This window comes from Dreissena polymorpha, chromosome 3 (genome assembly GCF_020536995.1).
Source record: "Dreissena polymorpha isolate Duluth1 chromosome 3, UMN_Dpol_1.0, whole genome shotgun sequence".
Lineage (NCBI taxonomy): Eukaryota > Metazoa > Mollusca > Bivalvia > Myida > Dreissenidae > Dreissena > Dreissena polymorpha.
In genome coordinates, this window is record NC_068357.1 from 25,738,224 (window position 1) to 25,763,065 (window position 24,842).

Sequence of the window (24,842 nt, forward strand, 5' to 3'; positions counted from 1 at the left end):
AGTTCATACATATCTTAAAACTTCTGGTATCATTCTGACATAAATGTGGATGCCAGATTGTCTGAGATGTAATTAGCTATATTCAACTATCTCTGGTTTGAGACTGATTAAAATATGGTTTCGATTGACATGTAGTTTCAGATTGACATAAATATGTTTTCATACAGAGATAAATATGGTGTAAGACTGGCATAATGACGTAAATTTGAAATATTAAATGTATGTAAATATGTGAAGGAAGCCTTAAATGTACGAAATACTATTATAAATACCACTAATATAAATAAATAGTTTTCTGTACTTCCCTTGAAAAAAGTTTATGACTATCACTTTGCAGTCATTGATAGTATGTGAATAATTGTTTTTGTTTTTTCTTCTTTTGTATTATGTTTAAACAAGCAAATCTTTGGCAGAAAGATAACATCACTTTTGAAATATGACAACGTAACACAGGCTTTTACAAACACAAAAATAAAGTCCTAAACATGTATGTTGTTCCATTATTGTTAGCTCTTTAAAAGTGACTTTTGTGTGGTCAGTGTGTTACTTTACTTTTGTCAGTTAATTGTTAGTTTTTGTGGTCTACTATTGTTAGCCTGTTGTCATGTGACTATTGTTTTGTTATGATAACAAGAGGGCCATGATGGCCCTGAATCGCTCACCTAACTAACCAAATACAATCCCAACCCAGATTTCATCAAGATAAACATTCTGACAAAATTTCATAAAGATTAGATGAAAACTGTGACCTCTATTGTCTACACACGGTTTTTCTTTTATTTGACCTAGTAACCTAGTTTTTGACCCCAGGTGACCCAAATACAGTCCCAACCCAGATTTCATCAAGATAAACATTCTGATCAAATTTTATAAAGATTGGATGAAAACTGTGACCTCTATTGTCTACACAAGGTTTTTCTATTATTTGACCTAGTGACCTAGTTTTTGATCCCAGATGACCCAAATACAATCCCAACCCAGATTTCATCAAGATAAACATTCTGACCAAATTTCATAAAGATTGGATGAAAACTGTGACCTCTATTGTCTATACAAGGTTTTTCTATTATTTGACCTAGTGACCTAGTTTTTGACCTATTGACCTAGTTTTAGACCTAGTGACCTAGTTTTTGACTCCAGATGACCCAAATACAATCCAAACCCAGATTTTATCAAGATAAACATTCTGACAAAATTTCATAAAGATTGGATGAAAACTGTGACCTCTACTGTCTACACAAACAAATTGTTGACGGTTTTTCTATTATTTGACCTAGTGACCTAGTTTTTGACCTCAGATGACCCAAATACAATCCCAACCCAGATTTCATCAAGATAAACATTCTGACCAAAGTTCATAAAGATTGGATGAAAACTGCGACCTCTTTTGTCTACACAAGGTTTTTCTATTATTTGACCTAGTTTTTTACCTAATGACCTAGTTTTTGACCCCAGATGACCCAAATACAATCACAACCCAGATTTTATCAAGATAAACATTCTGACCAAATTTCATTAAGATTGGATGAAAACTGTGACCTCTACTGTCTACACAAGGTTTTTCTATTATTTGACCTAGTTTTTGACCTAGTGACCTAGTTTTTGACCCCAGATGACCCAAATACAATCCCAACCCAGATTTTATCAAGATAAACATTCTGACCAAATTTCATAAAGATTGGATGAAAACTGTGACCTCTATTGTCTATATAAGGTCTTTCTATTATTTGACCTAGTGACCTAGTTTTTGACCTAGTGACCTAGTTTTTGACCTATTGACCTAGTTTTTGACCTAGTGACCTAGTTTTTTTAATCCAGATGACACAAATACAATCCCAACCCAGATTTCATCCAGATAAACATTCTTACCAAATTTCATAAAGATTGGATGAAAACTGCGACCTCTATTGTCTACACAAGGTTTTTCTATTATTTGACCTAGTTTTTGACCTAGTGACCTAGTTTTTGACCCCAGATGACCCAATTACAATCCCAACCCAGATTTTATCAAGATAAACATTCTGACCAAATTTCGTAAAGATTGGATGAAAACTGTGACCTCTACTGTCTACACAAGGTTTTTCTATTATTTGACCTAGTTTTTGACCTAGTGACCTAGTTTTTGACCCCAGATAACCCCAATACAATCCCAACCCAGATTTCATCAAGATAAACATTCTGACCAAATTTCATAAAGATTGGATGAAAACTGCGACCTCTATTGTCTACACAAGGTTTTTCTAGTATTTGACCTATTATGTGACCTAGTTTTTGACCTAGTGACCTAGTTTTTAACCCCAGATGACCCAAATACAATCCCCTCCCAGATTTTATCAACATAAACATTCTGACCAAATTTCATAAAGATTTGATGAAAACTGTGACCTCTACTGTCTACACAAACAACTTGTTGACGGACACACGCACACACGCACGCACGCACATACGGACGCCGGACATCACACGGTCACATAAGCTCACCATGACACTTCGTGACAGGTGAGCTAAAAAGCTGTAATGCATTTACCATTTGATAATTAAAACAATCCAGTTATTTTTTAGTAATCTTTCAGTTTAATGCTATATTATTGCAATTATGTTTCCAGAGCTGGAATGATACTGACAATACACTTGCAACATACTGAGATGACAGGTGATAATATAGTAACCACTTGGCCAATAAACTGGAAAAAAACCCATAGGATTTACACCTTCAATCTATACCATTTTGCGTAAGGGTAGGGTATATTTGGGATATGAGCAAGTGTGTAGCTGATTCAGAGTCATTGTTATTAAAATCATTTTTTTTTAGACAAAGAATTTCAATTTATAAAACACTAAAAACATAAGAATAATGTTTTGAAACAAACATTACCCTGCTTAGTACAAGACATGACAATACAAGTTCAAAGTCAAAGTAAAATGAGATGATTGTAAGGTTATTTTCATAAGCAACACTTTTATAAATAGTTAAGTTCACCAAACTAGTCACAAAGAGATTTATAAATAGTTTGAATTATTTCAAATTAGGTCAAGATCAAGGTAAAGGGATGATAAATGATATTGATGCATTGGTCATAAGTAACAACTTTGTAAGTATGCAAGTCTCATTGGTGTAATGAATATGGTGTCTGCTTTGTGCCTGAGAGTTGTCCTGGCTTTGATCCTCTTTCGAGCAGCAAAGTATACAAGTGTTGTTGCATGCAGTGATACACAAAACAGAAAATATAAATCCCCAAATCAGGTGAATGCCAAAGTGTGGTAGTGAGAAATTGGGGAGTGAGGACTTGTCATAAGAAAATACTGTGTAGGCATCACAGCATTATAGCAATCCATGTTGGTTATACATGCAACTTTAAATTTAATTACGCCATTGATGGAAGGAAAGACAGAGACCCAGACAGGACAAACAGAAAATGCATCCGGCATCAAGACTCCAGAGGCATGAACAATGTCTAACTTATCTTTTATTTCAATTATATATGGGCATTTGTTTGAACACATGGATGAGAAAAAAGATATAAAAAAAGAGCCATGAATGCAAAACAAGTACATTGCCAATGGTACAGATAAGGCAGATAAACGTTTAGTTTAAACCTATTTATTTGACCTAGATTGCATCAAAATCCTAAAGCTTATTGATACCCTCTCATGTCCATTTCCTTGATAAAGCGAGCATTTGGTGCCTAAGGGGGATCTAAAGAACGCTCCTACAGTGGCGATGGAACATGTGACCTCCTTGACGCAGGGTGGACACCATATCTACTAAGCCACTTCCATATAGAAATACACGTTTACAAATGGGTGTGTGCAAAAGTTCTTCAAAAAATATTTTAATTTAAAAAAAGATGGTTGTTCATATAATACTCCTAGACAAAAATTATGACTACAAGTAATGCTTCAAAGAACTAGACAGAGCTAAAAGACTCATACTGTGTGGGGTCATACAATGTCAAGTGTTATCATTTTAATTTCCCTACCATGTCTTCCTTTACTGTGCAATTGTTTATCAGATCCATATCCAAATCTTCTGTCTTGGAGAATTCATTATCACTGTTATGATGCCCATTTGGTAACAGACAGTCTATAACTAAAGACAACAATAATACGTATATTTCCTAATTTGTCATATTATAATCAACAAATATTTAATTAGTCTGCAAATTTAGATATTCACTAGAGCTTTGTCACAGACATGACCTATACCCCCACCTGCCGCATTGACACAGAATATTTTCGTGCTGTCTTCACAAAACAAGAGAAGCTAATTTTGGCGGTTTTTAAGAATTATTATGCCATTATCATTTATGGCCATTTTGGCCTTTGAACTCTTGAATTCTTTTGCATGACACGCCATCCAATGACTGTGAACAAAATAAATATACAGAGTCAGTTTAAAATCTCACAATGAATGACATAGTTATGGCCCCGACAAGCTCATATATGGCCATTTTTGACCTTTGAACTCAAACTGTGACCTTGACCTTGGAGATATTGACGTAATTCTTTCGCATGACACACCGTCCAATGATGGTGAACAAATGTGCCAAATGATTTTAAAATCTCACTGTGAACGACATAGTTATGGCCATTTTTGACCTTTGAACTCAAAGTGTTACCTTGATCTTGGAGAAATTGACGTAATTCTTTCGCATAACACAGCGTCCAATGATGGTGAACAAATGATCCGAATTATTTTAAAATCTAACAATGAACGACATAGTTATGGCACGGACAAGCTCATTTATGGCAATTTTTGACCTTTTAACTCAAAGTGTGACCTTCACCTTGGAAATATGGATGTAATTCTAGTGTATGATACGCCATCCAATGATGGTGAACAAATGTGCCAAATGATTTTAAAGTCTCACAATAAATGACAAAGTTATGGCCCAGACAAGCTCATTTATAGGCAACTCCAAGTGAGACCTTGACCATGGAGATATGGACGTACCTGTTTCGCATGACACACCATCCCATGATGGTGAACAAATGTACCAAGTCATTTTACAATCTAACGATAAATAACATAGTTATGGTCCGGACAAACTTTTTGTTTAAAACGCACCGAGTGATCCCATGACCTAGTTTTTGACTTGGCATGACCCATTTTCAAACTTTACCTAGACATCATCTAGATACAACTTCTGACCAAGTTTGGTGAAGATCTGATGAAATTTTTGTGACAGACAGACCAACCTACAGACACAGACAGACAAAGTGACTCCTATATAGCCCCCATTAACAATGGTAATGAGGGTATTATTACAATGTGCTTAAAGCGAAATTATACGATTTTTTATATGTGTAAAATTGTAATATATTGATAAAATATGTTACAATAACACACAATAGGCAAGAAAAATTATACATTGAAAACAAATGAATGCAGCTAAGACAAATAAGCGCCCCTTGCCGATTGTGACGAAGATATTTTGTACATATTTACCTAAATTAACCGAAGCATTCCTCTTTTAGGTTTGTGTTCGTGTGTCATATGAATAGGGTTCGTTGCAGGAATTTAAAATGTACCGTTAAACTAAACTTAGATTCACATCGTACTAGCATGATTTATATGCTGGTGAATTCCACTGTACAGACATTTTCGATTTCAGAATTAAATATCTGCCTTATTTCGCATATTTCGACACATGTTCTTCTTAACTTTTATTTTAATTTATATTGAAATATACGTTTAATAAGTTTTTTACACTTTTTATATAAATTAATAAATATTTGACAAAATCGTATAATCTCGCTTTAAGGCACCAACTTCTTATTAGTTAATATAAGTATAAATTTCCTTTCTATATTTTGCAAATTATATAGTTAAGAAAATTTGTGTTGATCATAAATTCTATTTGTTTACAGTTATAAAATAAGTTATAACTTAAATTGTTTGTATTATCTTTGATAAGACTGGGGTACTGGGCCCTATTCACCAACCAAATATTAGACTTGAGTCAGAAAATGAAGAATATTAATTTAATGTTAATGTGCATAAAGTACACATTATGTTTCAATATGAATGGAACAAGGGCTGTTTGCAAAACATGCATGCCTTTCCATATGGGCTGTCAGTTGTAGTGGCAGCCATTGTGTGAATACGTTTCTTGTCACTGTGACCTTGACCTTTGACCTAATGTAAGATATCATCCGGAAACCATTGTACTCTTTCGAGTCACTGTGACCTTGACCTTTGACCTAGTGACCTGAAAATCAATAGGGGTCATCTGCCAGTCATGTTAATGTTCCTATGAAGTTTCATGATCCTAGGCATAAGCATTCTTGAGTTATCATCCGGAAACCATTTTACTATTTCGAGTCACTGACCTTGACCTTTGACCTTGTGACCTAACAAGAGCTGTCAGAGGACAGCGTGCTCGACTATTCAAGTGCTTGACAGTATAACGTAAGCCATCATGGGGAAATTGTTCATATTCAATAATTTATAAGACGATCTTTCGAAAATAAAAAAAGGAAAAAAAAATTTGTTGGGGGGGGGGGGGTGAGAGGGGGTGAGAGGGGGGGGTATAATGTGGGGTGTGGTAATTTATTAGATGATTAAAAAAAAATTGGGGGTTGGGGGGTAGGGGGCAGTGAGAGGGGGGTATAATGTGGGGTGTGGTAATTTATTAGATGTTTAAAAAAAAATTGGGGTGGTGGGGTGGGGTGAAAGGGGGTATAATGTGGGGTGTGGTAATTGATTATATGTTTAAAAAAATAAATAAAAAATTTGGGGGGGGTAGGTGGGGGTAGGGGGGGGGGTAGAGAGGGGGGCATAATGTGGGGTGTGGTAATTTATTAGATGTTTTAAAAAAAAATTGGGGTGGTGGGGGTGGGGTGAAAGGGGGCATAATGTGGGGTGTGGTAATTAATTATATGTTTAAAAAATAAATAAAAAATTTGGGGGAGGGGAGGGGGTAGGGGGGAGTGAGAGGGGGGTATAATGTGGGGCATGGTAGTTTATTAGATGTTTAAAAAAAATTGGGGGGGGTGAGGGGGTAGGAAGGGGGTAGGGGGGAGTAAGAGGGGGGGTATAATGTGGGGTGTGGTAATTTATTAGATGTTTAAAAAAATAAATTGGGGGGGTGGGGGCGGTAGGGGGGTGGGGGTGAGAGGGGGGTATAATGTGGGGTGTGGTAATTTATAACATGATGTTTAAAAAAATAATTGGGGGGGTGAGGTTTGGGGGGGGGGGGGAATATAGGTTGGGGTGATGTTGGTAAACAAGTATGCAAATATTTAAAGCAATATGTCAAGGGACAATGAAAAAATAACAAATGATCTCACACTGGCATGAACAAATATCCTCTATTTATTAAACATGAAATTCAAACTTATTGCATTTGTTTTCCCTGTATATAAGAAAGATATAATAGTGTATTACCTCCCCTGCCCTGCTTATATTTATATTAATCAACTTAATTAAACATTAACACAATATTTAATATACAAAATATACAAAATAATCTCATATTCTGATAATACTTTTACTGATCCACTTTATTTTAATCAAATGATGATGTTTCATTGGACTGATAATTATAGATTTAGGATTACAGACCAGTTGCTTCAGTTATATTGTTCAGAGTTCGCCCTGTAAGCCGCGTATGCGTTCTTAAGTTATCATCAAAAACCATTTTACTATTTCGGGTCACCGTGACCTTGACCTTTGACCTAGTGACCTCAAAATCAATAGGGGTCATGATCAATGTACCTATGAAGCTTTATGATCCTAGGCCCAAGCGTTCTTGAGTTATCATCCTGAAACCACCTGGTGGACGGACCGACCAACAGACCGACCAACAGACCGACCAACATGTGCAAAGCAATATACACCCTCTTCTTCGAAGGGGGGCATAATAAACCACCTCTAACTACACAATTTAACATTCAGAACAAAAAAAGTGTTTGTATATATTCAAATGCTTTTTAATTTAAAGAATACTCTTTTTTTCATAAGTCTAAGAATAGGTTGGTGAATACAAGCCTTGATCCATAGAATAAAACCCACAGATGTTAGCCTTAGATGTTGAAAAGCCTTGTATTAACATGACAAAAAATGGTGGTTGATCAACAACAACATAAAACTTGTATTCCCGCATGATAATATAATAGTTAGAAAACATGAAATAAGAAATAAGCTGTGCTAAGGTTATTTTATGCATCCTTAATGAACAAAATATTCATTTGTTTTTATTATGTCTTAAATAAAAGATAGACAAAAATATTTAAAAAAAAAACAAACCTGTTTTCTGAATACTTTCCCCTAATCCATCAATCTGAAATAAGAGAAATACAAATAAGTTTGTTAACATTAAAACCACATTAGCATGTTCATAATTAAAACTAGAGCTATCAATCTCAAGAAAAGCGAATGCATCTTTAACTGTATTTTTACTTACCGGTAAAATGACCTTTTGCAAATTATTTGCTGTAATTAGACCACCATGAAAATTAATTCAATAAGTTCTTATCAATGAAGAACAAGGAAGACAATTGTTTAATGTATTGCTCTTATTGGAGAGCTTCCATAAATTAGTTCAAGTTACCAGGGATCATATTTTCCCGCAACATCAATCGGTCCGGATATAAATGGGGAAAAGTATCCGAAAATGTATATCCGAAATCATGACAAATTACGTTAATATATATATACCATTGATTTTGCCATTCATGAAGGTGGTATAATACATGTACAAGTTAAATTCCCTTAGGTATTTTTTTTAAAAACGGAACGAGTTTTCTCAACTGGTTTAATCAATCATTTGGTATTTCATTGTTGTTTCGTGTGCTGTTTTATCAGACTTTTTTCGTCGTTGTCAATATTATTAATCTGTGTAAGTCTCTACCGATGTTTTAAATTGTTGTCGACTCGATAATAGCTTACAAACATGCACTGAACCAAACAAATGTCTGTGCGTAGGTTGGCTACTGACAACAAACCAAATAATTAAGAAATAATTTGTTGTCAAATAACCCACGGCCGATAGTTTAGATGCGTAGGGATTTAATAACGAGAGCGAAGCATTTGAAACCACGCATCTAATTTTCCGGTCGTGAGTTATTCAACAACAAAGTATAAAGTACTCGAATTATTTCGATTCTAACACGGTTTTACTAAAGATTTATTCAATGTATATTATTTTTCTTGTGTACTATTATATGTGAAGTTCCGCCCATAAAAATAACTTTCGGCTGTTCTGTCGATCAGATCCGCGACTTTCATTCATAATTATATTACCGGATTATTACGCTGGTGGAAAATGTATCGGCATGTTTTGTTTAGTTACAGCGCGTGCATTCAGACGCGTCTTTTCGGATGCGTCTTTAATCCGCTGTTCACAAGTTTTTGATTCTTGGTCTGACGTGCAATAAACCGGTCCTGACCGGTTTAGAGACTGCAGCGAATGGTTTATAACACCTAATCGAGATAAGAATGTCATTAGGTTGTGTTAGCATGTACACTGTTTAATCGATTTCATGACACGGGAATTTTAATAGCAAACAGAATCGGACCGACAGTTTGGGATTTTCAATCGGTCTTTTATGACCCCAATCGGTCTAGGACCGACAAAACCGAAAAAAATATGATCCCTGAGTTCAACCATAGCAATTTAATGTCTTTGAACAAACCGAATTTCATTAAAAAATGTTCAGATCCTTCTTAACATCATGGTGAGATCCCTCTTTAATACATATTAAGATCCCACTTCAAAAATGTTCAGATACCACATCAAAAATCACTACAATAGAGTTTTTGATAATTCATGTAGATGCCTTATTGTAACATTTTTAAATCTGAATGTATGTCTTGATTATGTTCTATCCAATCCAGACAAGGTATACTTTACAGGCATGCCTATCCAATAAAGATGCTGTTTGAATATGATGTGTCATTAAAACCAGCACATTAGTTTCAGAGATCAAATACAGCAAGGAATTATTATTGAAAAGACAAAAAATCTCTGAAAACAAATTATGGAACAAAATCACCTGACAGTACATTTTTTACTCTTCAAGTAAAGTGCATACAAATGGTCATCAATTTTGGATCACAAGATCCCGAGATCTCGCACAGAATGAAAAATCTATTATAAAATGAATGGGAAATAACTCCCTTAACAAGAGATGTGTTTGTCAGAAACACAATGCCCCCTAATGCACCGCTTTTTTTTTGTTTTACCTTTGACCTTGAAGGATGACCTTGACATTGACTTTTCAACACTCAAAATGTGCAGCTCCATGAGATACACATGCATACCAAATATCAAGTTGCTATGTTCAATATTTCAAAAGTGATTGCAAAACTTTACTATATTAAAGTTTAAAATTTTCGACCTTTGACCTTGAAGGATGACCTTGACCTTTCACCACTCAAAATGTGCAGCTCCATGAGGTACACATGCAATCCAAATATCAAGTTGCTATGTTCAATATTTCAATAGTTATTGCAAAACTTTACTATATTAAATTTTTAAATTTTTGACCTTTGACCTTGAAGGATGACCTTGACATTTCTCCACTCAAAATGTGCAGCTCCATGAGATACACTTGCATGCCAAATATCAAGTTGCTATGTTCAATATTTCAAAGGTTATTGCAAAACGTCACTATATTAAATTTTTAAATTTTTGACCTTTGACCTTGAAGGATGACCTTGACCTTTCACCACTCAAAATGTGCAGCTCCATGAGTTACACATGCATACCAAATATCAAGTTGCTATGTTCAATATTTAAAAAGTAATTGCAAAACTTTACTATATTCAAGTTTTAAATTTTTGACCTTTGACCTTGACCTTTCACCACTCAAAATGTGCAGCTCCATGACATACACATGCATGCCAAATATAAAGTTGCTATGTTCAATATTTCAAAAGTTATTGCAAAACTTTAATACATTAAATTTGTTAATTTTTGACCTTTGACCTTGAAGGATGACCTTGACCTTTCACCACTCAAAATGTGCAGCTCCATGAGATACACATGCATGCCAAATATCAAGTTGCTATGTTCAATATTTCAAAAGTTATTGCAAAACTTTACTGTAAGGTTAAAGTTTTGGGACAGAATGACAGACAGACAGGCCAAAAACAATATACCCCCGATCTATCGATCTGGGGGCATAAAAAACATGGGACAAGAACAACTTGACAAGATAGCAAATGTCCCATCTATAAGGAAAGTGCCTTTTCAAATTGGGATCATTAGTTTCTGAGATCTTCAGTGGAAAATAATATTAACATCAGTGTTTTTTTCCCAACCTTTTGGGAATGGGGCTCATGGGTCCCTTTGTATTAGGAAATATTGTGTACTCTTGCCTAAAATTGGGAAATTATGTTGTTGATTAAATTTTATGCTTACACATACTTAAAAATTGGTAATAAAAGTGATTAAAATATGACATTGTTAAGGTTCAACTTATAGAGCTGGATTTGGAGATAATTTACATGTTAAGAATTATAAAAAAATATATTCTTTTTTGGAAACCTTTAATTGGGAATCTTAAGGTCCCATTTGGGAAAAATATATACTTTTTTCCATTAGGAAGGGGTCCCCCTACTGAATCCAAATTTGAACGAAAAAACACACTGATTTTACATATAAATAATAACTCCATGAAAAATAATTTGACAGAACCAACTGACAAGGCTGTCTATGTCCCCCACTAAAAGAAAGCAAAGTTTCATCAAATGGGAATCAAATGTGTCTGAGATCTTACACAAAAACTAAAACAACAAGAGATGTGTTTGTCATAAACACATTGGCCCCTATTGCGCCGCTTTGAAGCCATAAATTTGACCTTTGACCTTGAAGGATGCATGACCTTGACTTTGATCTTTCACCACTCAAAATTTGCAGCTCCATGAGATACACAAAGTCATGCATGCCAAATATCAAGTTGCTATCTTCAATATTGCAAAAGTTATGAAGAAGGTTCAAGTTTTGGTTTAAGTTTTTGAATTTGTTTTTTTTAACTTTGACCTTGAAGGATGACCTTGACCTTTCACCACTCAAAATGTGCAGCTCCATGAAATACACATGCATGCCAAATATCAAGTTGCTATCTTGAATATTGCAAAAGTTATGACCAAGGTTAAAGTTTTGGGACACACACACACGCATGCATGCAAGCACGCATGCACACATGCACGCACGCACGCACGCACGCACGCACGCACGCACGCACGCACGCACGCACGCACGCACGCACGCACGCACGCACGCACGCACGCACGCACGCACGCACGCACGCACGCACGCACGCACGCACGCACGCACGCACGCACGCACGCACGCACGCACGCACGCACGCACGCACGCACGCACGCACGCAGCACGCACGCACGCACGCACGCACGCACGACGCACGCACGCACGCAAGCACGCACGCACGCACGCACGCACGCACGCACGCACGCACGCACGCACGCAGCACGCACGCACGCACGCACGCACACACACACACCACACACACACACACACACACACACACACACACACCACACACACACCACACACACACACACACACACACATACCGGTTTATATCACATGGAGAGGTCCTTTGTTCCGTACCAACACACCGAGGTCTACCCCCTATTTGATGAAATATTTGAATGATAAATATAGACAGGCAACAGTTTTGGTAACTTAAACCCATGCATCAATTGTATTTTTCAATATTTTGCATTTTAAGATACGAGTATTCTACATACATTGTGAGGTGCATACCTCGGGATGTCCCACACAGAGCACACATGTATCAGGTTATCATTTAGAGGTACCATCAATCAATGTTTTTATTACGTATTCTTCATCACACAGATGTATACCTTAATCAAATTATGCCTAATTCAATTAACAAATTTGGTGTATCACAAAGAAGACTTTTGGAGGTGTGTCGATCGGTCCAATTTTTTTTGTTATTTTGCCTTTAAGTGTATAGCCTCAAAATTTAATCCAGGAAGGCCCCCGAAAATTGGTTCGCAGCAATTTTTCGTGGGTCAGTTGCGTTACGCTAAACCATCTTTTTGTTTATTTAGGCCTTTTTCAATTTCATTCGACAGTATTTTGTGCTTTTTAATGCGTATTCTAATGTGTGTACGGACTAACTCATGAATATTAGTTTAAAGATATTAATATCTATAAATATAATCCACAAGAAACGTCGATTTAAAACAGTTTATTCCTCCAAAAAATACTCCCAAACATTTTTATGACAAAAAGTAGTTTCAAAATGTATTTACACTTCGAACAATGTCAAGTTCAGACAATATCATCTGGAAACAAGATACGCCCTGTCATAGGATACGCCCTTTTGAAGGTTTTGGACATCATCTAGACACAACTTCTGACCAAATTTGGTGAAGATCGGATCAAAACTACTTCAATTAGAGAGCAGACACCATGCTAAATGCTTGAAATGCACTAAGTGACCTCATGACCTAGTTTTTGACCCGGCATGACCCATATTTGAACTTTACCTAAATATCATGTACACAAAAAAAACTACTTCAATTAAGAGAGCGGACACCATGCTAAATCCTTGAAATGCACTTGGTTATCCCGTGACCTAGTATTTGACCCAGCATAAACCATATTCGAACTTGACCTAAATATTTTCTAGATACACTTTCTGACCAAATTTGGTGAAGATCGGATGAAAACTTCTTCAGTTAGAGAGCGGAAACCATACTTAATCCTGAAATGCACGTAGTGACCCCGCGACCTAGTTTTTGACTCGACATGACCCATATTCAAACTTAACCTAGATATTGTCTAGATACAACTTCTGACCAAGTTTGGTGAAGATCAGATGAAAACTATTTGAAATAGAGAGCAGAAACTGCTGTGGAAACCGCCCGTCCACCCACCGGTGGCGTCCACCCGCCCGCCAAGGGTGAAACTATAATACGTCCCGTTTTGAAAAACGGGCGTATAAAAAATCAAATTATAGATGTATATTATGAAAATCAAACACTTACTTTCTTCAGACACAAATTATATAGAAGAGTCAATACCACAACATGAAAACGTTTAAGCAAAATATATTCATACATGAAACAATGCCTTAACCCTCCCACCTAGAACAAATGTCAAGTTCAGAATATCATCAGGAAAAAATCTAATTACAATTGTATATTATAAAAATCAAAGACTTAATTTCTTCTGACACAAAGTATATAGAAGAGTGAATACCGCAACATGAAAACATTTAAGCAAAATATCTTCATACATGACACAATGATTTAATCATCACACATAGAACTAATGTCAAGTTCAGACAATATCATCTGGAAACAAGAGATGTGTTTGTCGTAAACACAATGCCCCTTCTGCGCCGCTTTGAAGTGATATATTTGACCATTGACATTGAAGGATGACCTTGACCTTTTACCACTCAAAATGTGCAGCTCCACGAGATACACATGCATGCCAAATATCAAGTTGCTATCTGAAGGGACATAGAAGTTATGAGCATTTTTTAAAACCTAAATGCGAAACCTAAACGCAAAGTGTGACGGAAAGACAGACAGACAGACAGACGGACGGTCCGATCACTATATGCCCTCTATCGGGGGGCATAAAAATCAAATTAATATACATGTCACAATGCCTTAACCATAAAGAAAACATAACAACAATTGTGCAAGTATGATCTGTTAATAAAGAAAATGGTCCAATGTTTCAAAGGAATTTAGTAACTCATAAACTATTGCAGAGTAAGTAAAACATGTTTATTGAGAGTGGAGAAAAAATAGACCTTGTTGTACAGTGTTACTTGCTAACAAAAACATGGTCAATTCGGTTCGCAACTCCGAACTAAAGTAAATTCTACAATGGAAATCAATTTGACGAGCTTTGCAAAAATTAAGAATTTGGTCGTATGAATAGTTATCTTCAGCCAGAAAAAATCCAACTGTTTTACACGTGTTTATAACAAATACCACCATCTTGTTTTCATACAAGTAATGCCCCCTCCCAATTTTGTATTATTTCTTTTAAGCATTGCTGCTTTGCATATAACAATATTGATTTAAGTATGGAGTATATGGCGTGTAAATTAATGTTTTTCAACCAACCGAAACCATTTTTACAAAAAATATATATATATATTTATGTAGAAAATTGTAGAGAATCTTCGTCTAAACATGCCATTTCAAATATCATAAATGAAAACGGATCTCAGATTTACTCTTCTTATAAACATATGTATAGATCTGGCATCAGAGATATGAAATAGATTTTTTCTGAAGTAAATCTGAATGGAAATCAATATGACGAGCTATGCAAAAATTAAGAAGTTGGTCGTATGAATAGTTGTCTTTGGCCAGAAAAATCCAACTGTTTTACACGTGTTTATAACAAATACCACCATCTTGTTTTCATACGAGTAATGCCCCCTCCCAATTTTGTATTATTTCTTTTAAGCATTGCTGCTTTGCATATAACAATATTGATTTAAGTATGGAGTATATGGCGTGTAAATTATTGTTTTTCAACCAACCGAAACCATTTGTAATCTTTTCCAAGATATCATTGGGACAAATCGTCAAATAAAATTTCATGAAGATCGGACAATTAATGTGACCTCTAGAATATTAACAAGGCAAATGTTGATGCCGCAAGATGGACAACGGGCAAAAAGCGATCACAAAAGCTCACCATGAGAACATTGTGCGCAGGTGGGCTAAAAAGCTATAAAATCATTTTTGTTTTCACTTTTCAGCAGTAATCCAGTTATGAATCGTGTTTTTTAATTTTTTTCCATGACAATCCGTGTAGAATTTCATATTTTTGCATTACTCTTTCACAGTCTTCACGCTTAAGCTCCTTCCTCAACGCAATATTCGTTTTGAACAGCGTCTTCAAAAGATGACTCTGGTCTTCACCGAGTTTCTGAAGCCTCTCTGAAAAAGTAATAAAATCATATTCAATTGCCTCTTCTGTTCCATGATGACCACCAACAAGCATCTCAGAAATATAATAAGTTATAAAAAAGTTCATCTCAAAACTGTTCCAGAAGATGAACCATGATTTTAGGTGATCTTTTTATTTGAAATGCTGCTTGTAATTAATCAAATGAAAAGTTGCACAATATACTATTCAGAATGTGACTTTCTATTGAAACAAAAGATCTGAAGTGATATCACTTGAACATTTTCTCAATTCTCTTGAAGACATCTAAAAAATAATTATGCTTAATATAACCGGATACTTTGAGTAATAGTTACTTAGTAATAAATGTCCACACATTAAGATGTATCCATTTATTAAATTTCATTTTGATATGTCTTACAGATTTTGAGTTATGAGCAAGATTGAAGTAACGATTTAAAGATAAGCTAGGAACACCTATGAAGCTTCTTGGCAAAGTTAAATTGTGTCAAAGTAGAGTGAGCTTATTTCAATTACTGTGTTAATTGTACATTCATTACGAATTTTTAAACAAAAACATTATACTGTGACTTTCAGGAATACCGTTTTGTTGTTGAAACAAAGCCTACTTACTGGGATGACCCGACATGGTTACAGTTGTGGACGGCCCAGGTTTTGCATGTGGTTGTCTTACTGGCACATCATGGTCTGTGTCAGAAGATTCAGGGTCTGAAAGAGGTTCATTTAAAAAATAATCTTCCTACACTATCTTATAACAAGAGATTGCCAAGCAATATTGTCCCCTACCGGTGAAACTCCACCATTGTCAGTGATTTTTTTTTTATAAATTTGTTGCCATAGCAACCAGAATTCTTGACCTAGGAACCAAATGAAATGACGTGCATACTCTCCATATTGCATTCTATCCATGTTTCAAGTTTCATGAAAAATATGAAGAACTTTTAAAGTTATCTCAGGATCCAGTAAAGTGTGACGGACAGACAGACTGACACACGGAGCGTAAACCATAAGTCCCCTCCGGTTTCACTTGTAGGGGACAACAAGGATATCAGTAGTGCTAATGGATGCTTCCCAAATTGGCCATTATGTTGAAACAATGACCAAGTTATATCATAGGAAATTAAGATCGCCAACCCTTACCTTCACCTTTGGGTCTAACTAAAGGTCCTGAGACAAGAGCACCGCATACCGGACGCCAATGCTCGGCTGCGGGTGCAGTTAAAAAAAAAATTGAGGTCACAGTGACCTTGACATTTGGTCTAGTGACCAAAAAATGGGCGTGGAGTGTGGAACTCATCAATGTGCAGCTACATATGAAGTTTCAAAGTTGTAGGTAGAAGCATTTTGATTGTTTAGCTCTACTGCCAAAGGCAGAAGAGCTTATGGGATGGCATGGTGTCTGTTTTCATGCGATTATTTTCAAACTTACTCAGTGTCTTTATATTAATGAGGACTCAAACCTTATTGATTTTCAGGTCACTGGGTAAAAGGTCAAGGTCACAGTGACTCGAAACAGTAAAAACTTGTTTATCCAAAAAGGTCCACAGTTTTTATCGGATTCTTTTGAAACTTACTCAGTGTCTTTATATTAATAAGGAATCGAACCCTATTGATTTTCAGGTCACTGGGTCAAAGGTCAAGGTAACAGTGACTCGAAACAGTAAAAACTTGTTCATCCGATAAAGTCCACAGTTTTCATCCGATTCTTTTTAAACTTGCTCAGTGTCTTTATATTAATGAGGACTCAAACCCTATTGATTTTCAAATAACTGGGTCAAAGGTCAAGGTCACAGTGACTTGAAATAGTAAAATCTTGTTTATCCGATAACGTCCACAGTTTTCATCCCATTCTTTTCAAACTTGCTCAGTGTCTTTATATTAATGAGGCCTCGAACCCTATTGATTTTCAGGTCACTGGGTCAAAGGTCAAGGTCACAGTGACTCGAAATAGTAAAATGGTTTCCAGATGTTAACTCAAGAATGCTTAGGCCTAGGATCATGAAACTTCATAGGTACATTGATTATGACTTGCTGATGACCCCTATTGATTTTTAGGTTGCTAGGTCAAAGGTCAAGGTCACAGTGACAGTGTTTAAAGCAGTAGAGCGATTCAGGCCCTCATGGGCCTCTTTTTTAGTTTTGGTTGTCAAAACGTGCAGTCGAAAAGTGTAATATACAATTTACTGAACAGACATTGTGAGGTACGAGGCACACACACACGCACTAGAAACACAGTACATTAATAAAGAGGTATCCACCCAAATGCACTCTTTATGTAAGTTGGTAGTGGTGACAAATCTCCACAACAATCCAATGAGAGCTGATCATTTAATACAATACCAGCCTTACCCCTTACGCTCGCCCTTTCTTCTCTGTACTTGTAACCAGATGTGCGTGAAGATTTGTCCTTTTCTAACAGTGCATTGGAACTTAAAGGTTCAGAGCAAGCTTCTTCGTCACCACCACCTTCATTACCTGTATTAAATAAAGCATTCTCCCGTCACTTGTGACACCCATTTAATTTTGGCATTTTATGTTGTCTTTACCTCTTGCATTGCATTCCATTGATATAAAGACAAGCTATTGACATAACCACTGTTTCTGGAAATATCAGAAGTGCTGTATCACTACCATCTCAGTAAGCATATACCCTACATTTTTACATGATTTACTCTTTTCAGTGGGAATCGAACCCACAGCAGCCAGACACCTTGGTTAACAAACACAATGCTTTAAGGTATATGCAAGGTATAAGGATTGATATCTGGAAATGTTAAAACGCTGTGAGGTACAAGGCACACACAAACACAGTAGAATGCTATTTACTCAACTGAACACATACAGACAGAGGTATCCATAGCCTATTGTAAAGATAAAAAAATATGAATCAACGATATGGAGGTACTAATGACCAAAAATGTCTTGAAGTTCTGCAAACCTAGCGCTTAAGGCCAAATTATCAAGGTCCATGAGCACACGTATTATAATAATCAGACCCACCTCAGACGCTTTAGCCTTTGGTGGTTGTTATGAATAATGTATATTATCTTTCATTTATTGCGTTTTGCTCATCGAAACAGTTTTCTTTTTTTTTAATCAAGCAGTTCACAACATTATCATTCATAGGTCACTCCCTAACTTACATGTACCATCTCTTCAGAAGCCAACAACTGGTTGAACACACTCAGAAGGGTTCAAACCCACAGCATTTAGTTATTGTTGTCAAAACGTGCTATCGAAAGGTGTAATATAGAATTTACTGAACAGACATTGTGAGGTACAAGGCATAAACAAAAAAACACACTAGAAACCCAGTACACACATATAGAGGTATCCACCAAAATGTACACTTAAAGTAAGTTGGTAGTGGTGACAAACAAATCTCCACAACAATCCAATGAGAGCTTATCATTTAATACAATACCAGCCTTACCCCTTACGCTCGCCCTTTCTTCTCTGTACTTGTAACCAGATGTGCGTGAAGATGTGTCCTTTTCTAACAGTGCATTGGAACTTAAAGGTTCAGAGCAAGCTTCTTCGTCACCACCACCTTCATTACCTGTATTAAATAAAGCATTCTCCCGTCACTTGTGACACCCATTTAATTTTGGTATTTTATGTTGTTTTTAGCTCTTGCATTACATTTCATTGATATACAGACAAGCTCTTGACATAACCACTGTTTCTGGGAATATCAGAAGTGCTGTATCACTACCATCTCAGTAAGCATATACCCTACATTTTTACATGATTTACTCTTTTCAGTGGGAATCGAACCCACAGCAGCCAGACACCTTGGTTAACAAACACAATGCTTTAAGGTATATGCAAGGTATAAGGATTGATATCTGGAAATGTTAAAACGCTGTGAGGTACAAGGCACACACACACACAGTAGAATGCTATTTACTCAACTGAACACATACAGACAGAGGTATCCATAGTCTATTGTAAAGAAAAAAAAATATGAATCAACGATATGGAGGAACTAATGACCAAAAATGTCTTGAAGGTCTGCAAAACCCAGCGTTAAGGCCAAATTATCAAGGTCCATGAGGACACGTATTATAATAATCAGACCCACCTCAGACGCTTTAGCCTTTGGTGGTTGTTATGAATAATGTATATTATCTTTCATTTATTGGGTTTTGCTCATCGAAACAGTTTTCTTTTTTTAATCAAGGAGTTCACAAAATTATCATTCATAGGTCACTCCCGAAGTTACATGTACCATCTCTTCAGAAGCCAACAACTGGTTGAACACACTCAGAAGGGTTCAAACCCACAGCATTTAGTTATTGTTGTCAAAACGTGCAGTCGAAAGGTGTAATATAGAATTTACTGAACATACATTGTGAGGTACAAGGCATAAACAAACAAACACACTAGAAACCCAGTACATACATATAGAGTTATCCACCAAAATGTCAACTTTAAGTAAGTTGGTAGTGGTGACAAACAAATCTCCACAACAATTCAATGAGAGCTGATCATTTAATACAAAACCAGCCTTACCCCTTACGCTCGCCCTTTCTTCTCTGTACTTGACACCAGATGTGCGTGAAGATGTGTCCTTTTCTAACAGTGCGTTGGAACTTACAGGTTCAGAGCAAGCTTCTTCGTCACCACCACCTTCATTACCTGTATTAAATAAAGCATTCTCCCGTCACTTGTTACAAGCATTTAATTTTGACATTTTATGTTGTCTTTACCTCATGCATTGCATTCCACTGATATACAGACACGCTATTGAATTACCGCTGTTTCTGGGAATACCAGAAGTGCTATATCACTACCATCTTAAGTAAACATATGTTCTACATTTTTACATGATTTACTGTATTCAGTGGGAATCAAACCCACAGCAGTCAGACACCTTGATTAACGAACACAATGCTCTAAGGTATATGCTAGGTATAAGGATTGATATCTGAAAATGTTAAAACGCTGTGAGGTACAAGGCACACACCACAGTATAATGCTATTTACTCAACTGAACACATACAGACATAGGTATCCATAGTCCTTTGTAAAAGGAAATAAAAATATGAAACAACAACATGGTGGTTATTATGACCAACAAGAGCATCACATAGCGGGTGCCAATGCTCGGCTCAGTTTTAATTTTTGTTTTGACGTCACAGTGACCTTGACCTTTGATCTAGTGACCCAAAATGGGTGTGGCGTGTAGAACTCATTCATGTGGAGTTACATATGAAATTTCAAAGTTGAAGGTTGAGCACTTTGATTTTAGAGTTAAGGTTTTAACTCGATGCGGACGAGCTGGCTATGACAATACCTCGGGTTTTCTTCGAAAACAGCAGAGCTAAAAATGTCTTGAAGACCAAGTCAGCTCATAAGGCCAAATTATCAAGGTTTATGAGCACACGTATAATAATAATCAGACCCATCTCCGACACGCCTTTGGTGGTTGTTATGAATAATGCATTTTATCTTTCATTAATTGGGTTTTGCACATCGAAACAGTTTTCATTTTTTTAATCAAGCAGTTCACAAAATTATCATTCATAATATATATCCTAACTAACCATCTCTTCAGAGGCCAACAACTGGTTAAACACACTCAGAAGGGTTCAAAACCCACAGCATTTCGTTATTGCTGTCAAAGTGCAGTTCAAAGATGTAATATACAATTTACTGAACAGACATTGTGAGGTACAAGGCACACACACACATGCACTAGAAACACAGAACATACATAAAGAGGTATTAACCAAAATGTACACTTTATGTAAGTTGGTAGTGGTGACAAACAAATCTCCACAACAATCCAATGAGAGCTGATCATTTGATACAATAAAAGCCTTACCCCTTACATGCCCTTTCTTCTCTGTACTTGTAACCAGATGTGCGTGAAGATGTGTCCTTTTTTCTAACAGTGCGTTAGAACTTAAAGGTTCAGAGCAAGCTTCTTCGTCACCATCACCTTCATTACCTGTATTAAATAAAGCATTCTCCCGTCACTTTTGACAAGCATTCAATTTTGGCACTTTATCTTGTCTTTACCTCTTGCATTGCATTCCACTGATATACAGACAAGCTATTGACATTACCGCTGTTTCTGGGAATACCAGAAGTGCTGTATCACTACCATCTCAGTAAGCATATACCCTACATTTTTACATGATTTCTTGTATTCAGTGGGAATTGAACCCACAGCAGCCAGACACCCTGGTTAAGAAACGTAATGCTCTCAGGTATATGCAAGGTATAAGGATTGATAATTGGAAATGTTAAAACACTGTGAGGTACAAGGTACACACACACAGTAAAATGCTATTTACTCCACTGAACACATACAAACAGAGGTATCAATAGTCTATTGTAAAGGAAAACAAGGGCTGTTTGTAAAACATGCATGCCCCCCATACGGGCTGTCCGTTGTAGTGGCAGCCATTGTGTGAATACGATTTTTGTCACTGTGACCTTGACCTTTGACCTAGTGATCTGAAAATCAATAGTGGTCATCTGCGAGTCACGATCAATGTACCTATGAAGTGTCATGATCCTAGGCAAAAGCGTTCTTGAGTTATCATCCGAAAATCATTTACTATTTCGGGTCACCGTGACCTTGACCTTCAACCTTGTGACCTCAAAATCAATAGGGGTCATCTGCGAGTCATGATCAATCTACCTATGAAGTTTCATGATCCTAGGCATATGCGTTCTTGAGTTATCATCCAAAACCATTTTACTATTTTGGGTCACCGTGACCTTGACCTTTGACCTAGTGACCTCAAAATCAATAGGGGTCATCTGCGAGTCATGATCAATCTACCAAATAAGTTTCATGATCCTAGGCGTATGCGTTCTTGAGTTATCATCCGGAAACCATTTTACTATTCGGGTCACTGTGACCTTGACCTTTGACCTAGTGACCTCAAAATCAATAGGGGTCATCTGCGAGTCATGATCAATCTACCCATGAAGTTTCATGATCCTAGGCGTATGCGTTCTTGACTTATCATCCGGAAACCATTTTACTATTTCGGGTCACCGTGACCTTGACCTTTGACCTAGTGACCTTAAAATCAATAGGGGTCATCTGCAAGTCATGATCAATGTACCTATGAAGTTTCATGATCCTAGCCCCAAGCGTTTTTGAGTTATCATCCGGAAACCACCTGGTGGACGGACGATCGACAGGCCGACCGACATGTGCCAAAGCAATATACCCCCTCTTCTTCGTAGGGGGGCATAAAAATGAAACAACGACAGGTTATTAATGACCAAAAATGTCTTGATGGTCTGCCAAGTCAGCTCATAAGGCCATATTATCAAGGTCTATGAGCACATGTATTATAATAACAAGACCCACCTCTGACGCTTTAGCTTTTGGTGGTTGTTATGAATAAAATATTTTATCTTTCATTAATTGGGTTTTACTCATCGAAACAGTTTTCTTTTTTTTATCAAGCAATTCACAAAATGATAATTCATAGGTCATATCCTTACTTACAGTCTCTTCAGAGGCCAACAACTGCTTGAACACACTCAGAAGGGTTCAAACCCACAGCATTTAGTTGTGGTAAAAAAGTACATTGATGCATTCCAAAGGTTCAATGTAGCATTAACTGTAAAGACATTGTGAGGTACGAGACACACACACACTAGAAACTTAGTACAGACAGAAAAAGGTAATCACCAAAATGTAATTATTTAAGTACATTGTTAAGGGATCACAAATAATATCCACAACAACCAAAAGAGAGCTGGTCATTTATTATCATACCAGCCTTATCCTTAAGCTTGCCCTTTCTTGTCTGTTTTTGAAACAAGATGTGCTTGTAGCTGAGTCCATTTCTGCAGTTAGAACTGGAAGGTTCAATGCCAGCTTCTTCGTCATCATCATCATTATCTGTATGAAATAAAGCACTCACTGTCAACAGTGACAAAGTATTTGTATTTTCCTTTCATTTTTTTTACCTCTTGCACTGCATTTCATTGATTAACCAACACTCTATTTACGTTACTCTGTTTCTGGGAATACAGGTAGTGCTATATTACTACCATCTTAGTAAGCAGACACCCCTAGATTTTTACATAATTTTCTGTATTCAGTGGGACTCAAACCTACAGCAGCAAGAGACCCTGGTTAACAAACACACTGCTGTAATGTATATGCGATTGTATAAGAATTGACATGTGGAAATTTTGAAAGGCTGTGAGGTACCAAGGCACACACACAAACAGTTAGAATGCTATGTACTCAACTGAACGCATACAGACAGAGGTTATCCATAGTCTATTGTAAAAAACAAACAAATATGAATTAATGACATGGAGGAAAGTAATGACCAGAACTGTCTTAAAGGTCTGAAAAGCCAGCTCATCAGGCCAAATTATCATGGCCTATGATCTCATTTATTATAATAATCAGAATCACCTCTGACGCTTTGGCATTTGATGCTGATTTTGAACCAGGAGAATGCTTGAAGGAGACGTTGTCAACCAATACTGGATGGATGGCTCATTTTTTAGAATCAGTTCATTCTTTATATCTGCAAAAAAAGAAACTTCCCTTGTTATAATTGTATTTTTTCTGACATAAATTAGGTTTTGTGCTCTTAAAACAGTTTTATATGGGCGCTAAAAGCGCGCCGTCCTAAAGTGCTTAGTGTGAATGAAATTCAGGTTCGATGACGACTAGGTTGATTAACACATACCCGGTTGCGTATCCGCGCAAGAAAGGAGTTGTATAATTTTATGCAAGAGGGTTTGTGTTCTCCTCCAATTATGTGTATTCACAAATAGCAACATATGTTAATATCGTGTTACATTCAATATTTTCGAACGGTTTGTTTATAGAAAAGAATCAATAAACAATGATCGTATTGTACGTGTCGCGGAGGAGATTGTGTTTATGAATGATTATTAAAATAGTCCACTTTCTGCTGCGTGTGCGTGACGTAG

The 24,842-nt window shown here is 36.5% G+C and overlaps 1 protein-coding gene and 1 long non-coding RNA gene across 2 annotated transcripts in view; both read right to left on the reverse strand.

Moving 5' to 3' along the window:
• Positions 1–634: 634 nt before the first annotated feature.
• On the reverse strand, positions 635–2,306 carry LOC127873756 (uncharacterized). Its single transcript, XR_008046369.1, has 3 exons — positions 1,903–2,306; positions 1,225–1,382; positions 635–1,039 (listed from the first exon to the last, which is right to left on the reverse strand). It is a non-coding gene; the product is annotated as an uncharacterized LOC127873756 (long non-coding RNA).
• A 10,870-nt stretch (positions 2,307–13,176) lies between these two features.
• LOC127872102 (uncharacterized) overlaps positions 13,177–24,842 on the reverse strand; it is a 15,277-nt gene continuing 3,611 nt past the window's right edge. The window contains exons 2-9 of the mRNA XM_052415431.1: positions 24,316–24,360; positions 23,662–23,787; positions 21,739–21,864; positions 20,424–20,549; positions 19,342–19,467; positions 18,258–18,383; positions 16,521–16,616; positions 13,177–15,919 (exon numbers count right to left, since the gene is read on the reverse strand). Coding sequence (XP_052271391.1) covers positions 15,750–15,919; positions 16,521–16,616; positions 18,258–18,383; positions 19,342–19,467; positions 20,424–20,549; positions 21,739–21,864; positions 23,662–23,787; positions 24,316–24,360 — 941 coding nt within the window. The 3' untranslated portion in view covers positions 13,177–15,749. The remainder of the gene's footprint in view (positions 15,920–16,520; positions 16,617–18,257; positions 18,384–19,341; positions 19,468–20,423; positions 20,550–21,738; positions 21,865–23,661; positions 23,788–24,315; positions 24,361–24,842) is intronic.